The 12,419-nt window shown below is 36.1% G+C and overlaps 1 protein-coding gene across 1 annotated transcript; it reads right to left on the bottom strand.

The window, feature by feature from the left end:
• Positions 1-7,466: 7,466 nt before the first annotated feature.
• tpbgl (trophoblast glycoprotein like) lies at positions 7,467-9,884 on the bottom strand. Its single transcript, XM_067433466.1, has one exon. The coding sequence runs from the start codon at positions 9,707-9,709 to the stop codon at positions 8,669-8,671; it is 1,041 nt and encodes a 346-aa protein (XP_067289567.1). The 5' UTR covers positions 9,710-9,884; the 3' UTR covers positions 7,467-8,668.
• Between the last annotated feature and the right edge of the window lie 2,535 nt (positions 9,885-12,419).

Genomic DNA, 12,419 nt, shown 5'->3' with positions numbered 1-12,419 from the left:
GCCACTGTCATGCAAACACTGTTTTACACAGATTAAATAAACTTACATTGATATAACAAACTTTCTCTTTCTCAAATTTTCACCCATGCTCATATTATCAGCATCAGCTGTCAGAGAGAAACGGTTTGGTTCAAGACGACGCTACGCATGCTCAGTATCTCAGCTCATCGGTTCTCAGAATCGAACATGACTGAAAGATCAACCATGTCTGATAGAAACCGTTTTCGATTCTGTACTTGTGATTCGAAAGATCGACTGTGTCAGATAGAAACCCGTTCCTGACTCGAGAACTGCTGTATCAGTGTATGTGTGCTGAGCTGCAAATCGCTGCAAGCTGAATATGTAACTTAGTCTGATATTGAACCTACTGTTTTGATTACATTTTAAAATGTGTATCGAATTAAATAAGAAAAAAGCTGTTCCTGAAAATATTAGGAACCAATACCATTATTGATCAAACAAATAAATGTTTAGTTTTACAATCCATTGTGTTTCCAAACTTTAAAATAATACAGTGATAATTTTTGTGATGCTTTGTGATGTTTCCAAACATGAATTGTTTTATACACTTAACCTGCATTTCATTCCTCTGAATAAATAACACGCATGCTCAGATCATCGGCTCATCGGTTCTCAGTATCGAACGTGTCCGAAAGAAACGGTTTTCGATTCTGTACTGCTGATCTGCTGCATGTTCGGTTACACACGCATGCTCAGTATCAGCTGCTTGTGAGTTCATCAGATCTCTCAGGAAAGTCACAGTTCAGTGAAATGTTGGAGTTACAACATATAATTCAAGATATTAGTTTATTTTTATTCAGAGGGACTGTCATTCATGTCAGAATGTTAGTAACTATAGTAACACTGATTTGAGACGCAAACCGTTTAGAACGATTCAGTCCGATTTGGTGAACTGGTTTGACCAGTTCACTAAAAAGAACGATTCGTTCACGAACCGGACATCACTAGTCGAGAGGAAGACGGAGCTGGGAAAAGATTGCTGAGAAAGTGTTCTTGTACTGAGTTTTTGAGAGCTTGAGTTTATTTAATTTGTATATCTGAGAGCTCTTAATAAACACGAGTGAACTTTGCAACATTATTTCTCTCACAGAATGCTTTTACCACAGCTAACAACAAACACGACATCCATCGGAATACAGTAAGAGCTTCTGTTGAGCATAATTACTAGAGCAGCGTCATTCAAACGGGTGATTGACAGATCTGAACATTATAAAGAGTGTTCTTTGATTGCTCTCTGTAGTTTAATCATTTAAATAATAGATTTGTTTCATGCTGCTAACAGAAATGACGTGAAGTTGATGGTTTTGGTCACTGGCTTGATGCATCACTGATGCATCAAGACGGCCGATTTAGAAAGTCTGTGTGAACTTCAATGATTAGCTACACATCAGAACTCACTGATCCCAGATCAGGCATTAATGAACACTGTGAGTATACTCACTGTTTGTGGCGGTGCTGTTGAATCCGTATGGTAAAGCCTGTGCAAGAATTTAAGATCAGCTTGTCTAAGCTCTCATTTTCTCAAAGGCAGAGAAAGACAGCCAGAACTCATTTTACACCGATCAAAATTTCTAGCCACTTGGGGACAATATTCAGGCTAGGGGAACTCATATTAATGTTGAAAAACCTCATAAAATTAAAATGTCATGCCAAGGGACCTTTAACTGGTGTTTCCCTGCGCGTTTGCTGTCATTAAAGTCACTATTTAGTTATCCAGCATCTCTGAGGGTTTTAATCACCAGAGTCTGTAAAAAATACAGCTTCAAATGATGATGGAAAAAAAAGATGCCTGGATAAATTACGGAAGCCCTGAACTGCAAAGTAAAAAAAAAGAAAAAAATCTGTCGAATTTCGAGAATGAAGTGGAAACATTTCTAGAATAAAGTGAACACATTTAGAGAATGAAGTGGAAACTTTTCTTTTTTTACTTTGCAGTTAATTGTATTCACTTAAAAAGTCTTGTTTCGAGTTTGTTGCATCCACAAAAACATTTCTTAAATTAGCATGTAATAGGAAAAGCTCACAAAACTCATTGGTTCACACATATATCATCATATTCAAATTCAAATTGAATGTTGAGAGTGAACAATAATTAATAACTAGAAAAGTCTCCAGCACACTCAAAACGTGAAGTTAATAAACGTAATTTCGGGAGGAGTACGCCCATCTAATCTTTCAATTAATACCAAGGTATAAAACCAGCAGCTTACCTCTTCCCCTTTTTGGTTCCTGAAGCATCCCTCCTCCTCCCCTGCTCCTCCTTTTGTACACCACACTGGTGGTGGTTGAGGAGAGATCCCTGACACGAGTGTAAAGCGCTTTGGGTGTACAGTAGTACATATGAAAGTGCTATATAAATGACTCATTCATTCATTATTTTATTCATTCAATTTGCCTGTTATAGGGGGGCAATCGGAGCTCGGGTAGAATATCCTCTCCGAGCCCCTCTATAGCAGACAGCAAGCCAAATCTGTTTACCACTTTCACTAAGATTATATGGGCACACAAACTCGTGAATAGTACTTAAAATTACTTTACCCAACTTCTCAAATTTCTGTATTACAGAAACCATTGAAGCATAAGAGGCAATGCAGTGAACATTAATAACAAATGTTATATTAAAAATGATTCAGGCTAACTGGACGGAAATTGGTTTGCACAGTACATTCATTTTTTTGTTCAGAACCCACAGGATTTGTATCAGGGGTTGCTGGTGTAAGAATGACCTTGTGTTTAAAATCAAACACCCAATCATAAGGAACCTAGTAATTAAACCTGGGCAAATGAAGCAGCTCAGGGGCAAGACCCAGGATTTATAGGATATCAGCCTCTTATAGTTATGACCCTGATGTGATTAATCCCAGCTATAATTATGTCACAGATTCATCTTCAGCCAATGCCTCTGTTCTTTTATTAGCAGCAAATTATCTCCAACTATCATCAGTATTGGGGTGAGATAGCCTCACTCCGTTATTTAAGGAGAGTGATTGAGATTAAACAGAAAAAAAATGCAATTTAAAAGTAGGGATGCATGACATATTGGCAACAATATCAACTATATACAGGTCCTTCTCAAAAAAATAGCATATTGTGATAAAAGTTCATTATTTTCAATAATGTAATATATTTTAGATTCATTGTACACCAACTGTAATAATTCAGGTCTTTTATTGTTTTAATACTGATGATTTTGGCATAAATCTCATGAAAACCCAAAATTCCTATCTCAAAAAATGTGCATATTTTTTGAAAAGGACCTGTATATGTATATATGTATATATGTGTGTGTATATATATATACACACTAGGGATGTCAACGATTAATCGATGATCGATTAATTGTCGATAAGACATTTGATCGATAAGACTTATCGATCATCGATTAAGCAGGGTCATGCGCGTGCGTGAGGAAAGGGGAGGAGAAATGATGCGAGCGTGCCCGAGTTCTATTTGGGACCATTTAACAGCTGGAGTTACACCTTCATCATGACTGCAAGCTTGCATGTGCATTCACAGCCTTTTGTGCAAATGTAAGTTATAATATTGTGTTTATTTTGTGCAGGCCTATCTTTAGCTGATTTATCTCATAAGGATGCATTTGGTTAATAATTAACGGTAGAGGCGAGCGGTAGTAAAAGCGTGGCAGTGATCAGCTTCAGCTCCAACAGCACTAATAATGACTATGATTGGGACTGTCATATTACACAACATTAATGAGAACACTATTGTAATAAAACATTGTGATTGTTAATTATTTGGGTTTATTTGCCGTGTGTTTCATTGCGTTGATCCAGGAAGAGCGCGTGCACAACATGAGTCACGCATTCTGACTCGCGCCTGTAACTTAGTTCAAGTTCACTTGTGCATTCGCATCAGATTGTGCTGAAGTAATTTGTAATATTACATTTATTTTGTAACGTTATATATGTGATCAATCATATAGGATGCGTTTCTTTCAGCGAAATAAAACGCACTAACAAATGGCTTCAGTCAGTAATGGCTACCGGTTTTCATTCAGTTTAGCGCATACAGAGCGATGCATAATAACGATGATTGGGACAGTCATATTATATAACAGAAATGAGAACACTATTATAATAAATGGTTGTAAAGTCATTGGTTTTAGGTGCCGTGTTCAGAGCATTGTTCCAGGAAGCGCGTCTCCCATTCTGAATATGAATATCAGCAACTCAATTCAAGTTCACTTGTGCATTCGCATCATTTTGTGAAGATATATAATTTGTAATATTTTGTTAACTTTATATAAATCTGATTAATCTCATATAGGAAGCTTTTTGTTGAGTTAAATAACGTGCTAGCAAAGAGCTTCAGTGTAACTTACCGGTGTTGATTCAGCGCATCGGCTTCAGCTCGCGCAGTTCAAACCGCAACGCACGACTAATAATAACTATGATTGGGACGGTCACATTACATAACATTAATGAAAACAATATTTTAATAAATCGTTTTGAATTAATTGGGTTTAGGTGACGTTTCAGCACGTTGTTCTTGAAAGTGCGTCCACACATTCTGAAGATCTGAGGCGGCGTTCGTGTTGTATTACATGTTATATTTGGTTATTAAATAAGTAATTTAATTAAATTATAAATAACATCGACTAGTTTTACAATCCCATAGCCCTTTGTTTAGATAAAAAAAAATCCTTCTCATTTATTTGGTGAACATGGCGTTTTGAGCAGCATTGCACATTCTGTCATGCTGTCGGCTATAAGCCACTGCTGTAGACGCCTATTTCAGTATTATGGTTAACGATTAATCGATTAATTGACCGTTAATTTAAACGACGATCGATCATGGGAATTTGTGAAAATTGACATCCCTAATACACACACATATATATATACACACACACACATATATATATATATATATATATATATATATATATATATATATATATATATATATATATATATATATATATATATATATGATTAATAAAATAAATACAAATAAAAAATGAACCCCCCCTCTTAGCAGATTTTATTTTGTGGCAACTGATGCTCTTTTCAGTGGAAAATGTCTTTCAACTATTTCATTATGGCATTTGGCCGTAAGGTTTAATATGGAGTCAGCCAACCCTTTGGAGCTCTAACAGCTTCACCTCTTCTGGGAAGGCTTTCCACAAGGTTTAGGAGTGTGTTTATGGAGATTTTTGACCATTCTTCTAGAAGCACATTTGTGAGGTCAGGCATTGATGTTGGACGAGAAGGCCTGGCTCGCAGTCTCCGCTCTAATTCATCCCAAAGGTGTTTGTAATAACGCTCAAAAATATGGGAAGAAAGGAGGCGGGAACCGGCGAACGTTCAACAACTTTTAATCAAATAAAAATAAACAAAATGAAAGTAACACGGGCAGTCCTCCATGAGGGACACACATAACAAAACGTAAACAAACTCAACGTAAAGTCCGGGCCTGGTCCTCTCTCGTCTTACACTGTCTTCGCACAGCTTTTTCCTATTAACTCTTTCCCCGCCAAACACGGAAATTTCCGTTATTTGTGAGAAAACGCTTCCAGGCCAATAACGGAATTTTCCGGGTTTCCGTGTTTTCACAGTCGGGTGCTAGGGGGCCGCTATTGTACATCTTCTGAATGAGTCCTGAATGTCCTGATCAAAACACATGCGAGTAAGACGCAGTGAAACGAGTGATTGCATGTAATCATATGCATATTAAAAATAATGTGATCATCCTCATTAAACAGCAAATGAATCAAAACTGCCTAATGTTACTGAATGAAATGTGGACCCAGGACGAGCCACAGGACTGTCTAAGCATTAGGGGTGTTGATGGACTCGATCTACTCCATCTGTGTTTGATCATCACTCTGAATCTGATCTGGAAACAGTCTTTCTCAAAAATTTGATTTTCTCAGCTTTTTGTTCAAAATGTTGCTTTTTTAATGAAACCTACCCATATTCAAGTGTTGATAAAAAAGGAATGCATGAAGCTAGAATAAAACGATTTTTTGTTTAAAAGAAGAGGGTCAGTTCTTTATTTTGATATATTGCATGCTCAGATATTCATTAAACAAAATATTCTATGGGCTATTAAATAGCCCATAGAATTAAATAGCCCTGGCGGGGAAAGAGTTAAACTATGTTATTCCCTGTACTAAGACGAGTTGATATACCTCTCTCGTCTTAGTGCATGCACTTAATCGCTCTGACGTGTGGTGACATTCTGATAGCATTTAGCTTAGCCCACTAATCCGAGTTCATTCATTAGGTACCAAACAGAGATTAAGTTAGAAGCAATCAAATGCCTCCACGTTTTCCCTTTTTAAATACAGTTATACGAACAGTTGAACGAACAAGTATGGTGACACAAAATAAAACGTGGCGCTTTTCTAAGCGGATTAAAAAGGAGAACTAATGTATGGCGGAATAGCACTTCTGAGAGTACTTCGACTCGGCGCAGTAAAAAGTCACGGCTGAAAACATCCTCCCTCACATCTGTATAACAGTTTAATATGAAAAAGTGGTGAAATATCCCTTTAAGGGAATAACATAGTTTAATATGAAAAAGCAGTGGATTATCCCTTTAAAATAATTTCCTTATTGTCCATTCGGAGGCTATTTCATGCATGGCACATGCATTTTTATTCTTTATACGTATTCAAGTAATGTTCAATTACTTTTTTTTTTGTTTTTGTTTTTTTTTGTTAGCAATATAATTAACATTTTTACATTGAGGTTTCATGTATTAACGCATTAACTAACATAATGTTAATATTAGTTATAAAATGTTCATTAACAGTCCATTCACAGTGCATTACTTAATGTTAACAAGTACAAATTTGGATCTGAAAATGTTGAGATTAACATGAAATAAGATTAATAAATCCTGTAGAAGCATTGTTATTCATTGTTTGTTCATATTAAATAATGCTAACAAAACTGAAACCTTATTGCAAAGCATTACCATTTTTTAATAAAGTAAGTTAGTTAGTAAGGCCACAGGAGTGTACAATTTATTTAAAAAGAATCTTACACTGGTTCAAAATAAGCTGTACTCTATAGGCTTATGTTGATGTGTTTGGGACAGGGTAGGTTTATCAAAATTTGTATTTAGATTTATCGGCCAATATCAGCTTACAAATATAAAGAATTATCGGTTATCTGACAAACATTTTCATATTTTTTTCCCCCTATTTAAGAGTTATTCTAATGAGTAATGTTATTCTAATTACTAACTGCCAATTATGTCAATGGCGCCAATCAAATGGCACCTCAAAAAGTGTTTGTGATTTTCTCTCAGCATGGATTGTTTAATTCAGTAATTAAAAAATTAAAATAAAGCATAAAGGGGGGGGGGGGGGCACTTTGTAACAAAAACACTCAAAGAACATTCATTGATATCTTGAGTTTTATTGAGGATGCAAGTATAGTTTGTTTATAAAAGAGTATTATGTCACTGCTCTATATTGTAATTTCATTACTGGGCTGCATCACAGTCATTTAAAATATGTAAAGATTTGATGATGGATAGAATTGTACATCTTTTGTTAAAATCTCCGTACATATAAACAAAATCCAAGGTCTAAATTAAACATTGCCAAGAAAAAGGACTAATGTCATTGTGTCTCACTCTAGACCAAGAGTGTCTGAACTTGGCACTGTATAGAAGGTAATGTGGGCTAATAAAAAATAAAAATAAAGCAGTTATCCAGGAAGTGCATATACTGTTTGTGCATATACTTCACCCTAATGCACTTTAACAACATTCACAACATTCTCATACTATGTCACAGGAGCTGATCATTTGCATGTGTCCATCAAGGCTATTTGTTATTATTATTATAATAAATTATATAGTATTTTTATGCTGCTTACATTTTCCCAGATTTTAATAACTGGATTGTTTGACAGTGTCACTTGATTGAGGGAAGCGCTGCCTATACATATTCTGCACCCTCATATTATTTGGGATTGTTATTTATGTCTTACTATCTTTTTTTTTTTTAATTGCTAAATGTATTTACAGTTGAACTTCCTTAATCCCATAGCATAATACAAATTAACACTTAAAGCATAAAATCGCTTAACAAGCCCTGTTTATTTTCCTGTGTTTACATGGGGGGGGGGGGGGTTCAATTTGTCACAGTCTTAAAAAATTATTATATTGCTTGCAATAAGAGCTACTGTGTAATATCTGAGAAAGCTATCTGTTCCTATTCATCTCAATGGCATTTTAAGCCGCAAAACCAAACCCCTTGATTTATAGTTACAGGCAGATGGGAGGGACATTCTTATTCCAAGAAAAAAAAATGGGACAAGAAAAAATTGACATGCATATGAGTGCAGGAGGAGATATTGAAATTCCATTTCCATTGAGATGCATATGCCATTGAGATGTCTCATTTCAGAAAGAAAAAAAAAAAAACCTCACTCCTTATGAGGCATAAATTATTATTTCTTTGGAATATAATGATTACTTTTCTGAAATTAGTCAACCCAATGAGGCCAACAAATGTGACATGGAGGATGTAACTGCTGAACATTAAATTGGTCAACTTTTAAGAGTAGCCTACGTTAGTCTCTGAGCTAACAGATAAAAGCCACAAAACTTCAGTTTCGTTGACATAGCGTCTCAGCAGAGTTCAAGGAGATGTCTAAGGTTCCACTTAAACGGCAACGTTTGCTAGTCTGGGATCGGAGTCCTGTTCATATCTGTAATGATACACCTCCATTTGATCCCGGCAGGCCTCTCTGATGTTATTGAGCCACCTCTTAATGCCTCGTCTGTTCAAGTACAACACCATGAGGAACACAACTCCGATAAGGGCTAACACAATGCCGAGAAGCACATAAGAACCCAAGTCTTGAGGTTTGCATACGTTCATCACACGTATATCCTTCTTCTCTTCAGGTTGCGCACATTCCAGAATTTCCGAGTCTACACATTGGGAGCTATTCTTAAGCCATGCATTAAACTCCTTCAGTTTGTCACATTTGCATTCAAACGGGTTATGTGATAAGTAAACACTTATTTCCATGAATGCATACAATTTTTGTAAATCGTGTTTATCCAAGGTCGAGATTGAATTATTTGACAGTATTAATGTGGTTAAATTGAGGTTGCCAAACCCAGAAAGAGGAATTGCTTTCAAACTGTTTCCAGACAGGTCCAGTGTCTGAAGATTACACAAACTGTCCGTGGAGAGCGCGATTGGTAATTGGCTTGCGCCTGAAGCCATTAAGGTGTTACTGAGGTAAAGATTACGCAGCTGTCCCAATCCAGAAAAAGCCCCAGGAGTCACAACCATTAGACGGTTGTAACTCAATTCTAAGAAAAGAAGTCGGGGGAGTCCACAAAACGCACAGTTTTCGATCACCTGTATGTTGTTGTCCTCCAGTGACAGCGCGAGCAACTCCATATCTGTCCCGTTGGCTATAAACGCCCTCTCTGTTAAAACGGAGATATTATTTCTGTTTAAAGTTAAGTTTTGGGTCCTTCTGGGCACTTCAAGAGGTAGTTTGATCGCTTTACTGTCCACACAGATCACGGAACTGTCATAACATCTGCAGGAATCTGGACATTCATACGCATCAGCAGACAAAACAAGCAAACACATCAGCCCCACATTAAAATTATATCGCTTTGATATAAGTTGTTTTCTGTTGATTTCCATTTTAATATTAAACGAGTAACACGAGTCTGTCATTCCAAAACGGAGAGGTTTAATTGCTGCATAAATTCTCTTCGTAGTTTGAATTCAGTTCGCTTCGGGAAACCGTTTCAGCCATCGAGGAAAGCAGCCCGCGAGGCCAGAGAGTGAGTGTTCAGCCCGGCAGCATTTTCTCTTCCAGCCCAGCAGCTCCCCTGACGACGCCTACACTACAAATGCGATCAACTGCTGTCTAGCAGCATCCCTGAGGTGAGCAAAACCTCGCCCACTTCCCTCCGTGAAAGAGAGATACACACAGCCGTTCAGTTATAACAGAGAGCGACACTGAATGAACCTGAGAAAACAATGTCCAAAGCATTTTAGAAACTACATGGTCTATATGGGGTAGCCTACCTAAGTTAAATAAAGCATTTTTTTGTGCTTTAGATCTAAAACTTGTTCCCTGAGATTGTTAAACTGCTATGTGCTAAAAGTGTTTACGTAGAAAGACTAGTACTAGTATTCTCGTTTGTTTTGAACTGCTATTTTCTATGTACTGATATGTGACACCAATTCTAATACACACATTTTTAGAGGGGAATGGATAGAATAAGGAAACATCACAACTACAATAATGATAATAATACATTTAAAGTGCTTCAATACAATATAAAAGTAAACATCTTTAAAAAATAGACAATAATATATTAAATTGAGGTACAGATAAATCAAGTTTTATATAGTGCTTAATACAGATCGTTTGGCAGCTTTGCAGTGATAACAGGAAAAGGCAAACCGAGTTCATTTAGACTGTGCAGCAACTCTAAAAGAAGATAGTGTCATTGTTCAGCTGTTGTCAATTCAGAGTTCAGTCAGTTCCGTTGTAAAGATCATAAATTATTAAAAGTAAATTTCATCTATAAAGCAGTTCTGCATAGTGATGTCAGCTCAGTTCAGTTCTTACCCAATAATGTCAGTGCAGTCAAATCAATAATATTGTTAGAATAATAAACAAAATCAGTTAATCCTTTTAAACAAATTTAAAAAGATGAGATTTTAATAATTTCTTGAAACAACTTAAGGTTAATTAAAGTTTATTATGTTTGCTTCAACTTTCTTTATGATGTCAGGTAGGGACATGGAAGGAACCACACATATCTATTCATGAAGCACTGTTGACTTTGAGCAAACTCTACCCACAGGTCTTACATAACAAGAATTCTTCCACCTAGAAAAACGATTCAGACAACATAACATCTGAAATAACAAACTGAAAAATTAATGAAAGTAAAAATAAAAAATATGCAAGCTTCACATTTCTGCATTTAAACCCTCTGGCTGTCTTTGTACTCTAGTAGTGCACAACCAACAACAATAAAGTTGTTGCTGGATCTAAAGTGATTATTGTTTTTTTATGCTTAACATACTGTGATCGCTCCTTTAGTTAATTAATTAATGAATAAAATTTTACTAACCCCATATGCATGGATGGCTTAAAGGTGTAGTGTGTAGTATTTATTCAATTTTCACATTTATGTATATAGCGCTTTTCACAATACATATCATTTCAAAGCAGCTTGTTTGTTATCAGAGGACACTGTGTCCAAGTTATGTATTACAGAAATGTATATATGAAAGGCACACAGTTAGCTAACAATATATTATTAATCAATATAAAAAACAAATTAAGGCACAGACAATGGGCTACGTAAAAATGAGAATGCATGTTGTTAACAATGAATAGGGTATATAGAAATTGAGTAAGGGTGCATGTTGATGCAGAGCCGCATCCTCTGAAGTCCTTGTAGGAGTTGGAGTCATCTCTCTTTAGAGGTAATGGTCATCTGAGAGTCTTCATAAGAAGCTGGATACAAACTGGAATCTGACTCTATAGTTACCTTGGGATGGGCATCCCGAGAAAAAACAGAAGAGGAAAATAATTAGTGTAGCTGGTGTCCAAAGCATTAAGCAAAGACAACCATGTGCACTGACATAAGTACAAGGTTATTAGATGCTTTATGTGAATGCTTGACTAAAGGGATATGGCTTTAATCTGAGCCCCGATTCCCCAAACATTTTCAGGAAGACTGTTCCAGAATTTAGCCTGTAGCGGCTGCATTTTGGACTAATTGTAGCTTGTTTATTGAAGATGCAGGACAGCCAGCTAGTAATGCATAACAATAATTAAGTCTAGATGAATGAATGAAATTCTACATGAATGCATGAACTATCTTAGCAATGTTTCTGAGGTGGAAGAAGGCTGTTTTTGTAACATTTGAAATATGATTTTAGAAAGGCAATTTGCTATCTAATATAACACCCAGGTCTTTAACTGTAGCGGATGAAGTAACAGTACATCCTTCTAAGAGATTCTGTGTACAGTTTTTTGGTCCAATAAGTAATACCTCAGTCTTATCTGAATTTAATGGAGAAAATTACAGCTCATCCAATATTTTATATCTTTAACGCACTGTCAGCTTGGATAATTTAATGATTTTATCTGGTCATGCTAAAATGTATAACTGAGTATTATCAGCATAACAGTGGAAACTTACTCCATGTTTTCCAATAGTATTACCCAGTGGCAGCATATACTGATAATAACAGTTGGCCTAACACAGATCCTTGTGGCAAATTAGTAACATTCTGATATCATATAAACCACTTTAATGCCTGTCCCTGAATATCAGTGTAATTTTGTAGACAATCTAAGAGTATTTTATGATCTATGGTGTTGAATGCGGTACTAAGATCAAGTAAAACTAGT

The sequence above is a fragment of the Pseudorasbora parva genome, chromosome 23 (assembly GCF_024679245.1).
Source record: "Pseudorasbora parva isolate DD20220531a chromosome 23, ASM2467924v1, whole genome shotgun sequence".
Classification (NCBI taxonomy): Eukaryota; Metazoa; Chordata; class Actinopteri; order Cypriniformes; family Gobionidae; genus Pseudorasbora; species Pseudorasbora parva.
This window is presented reverse-complemented; position numbering and strand designations above follow the sequence as displayed.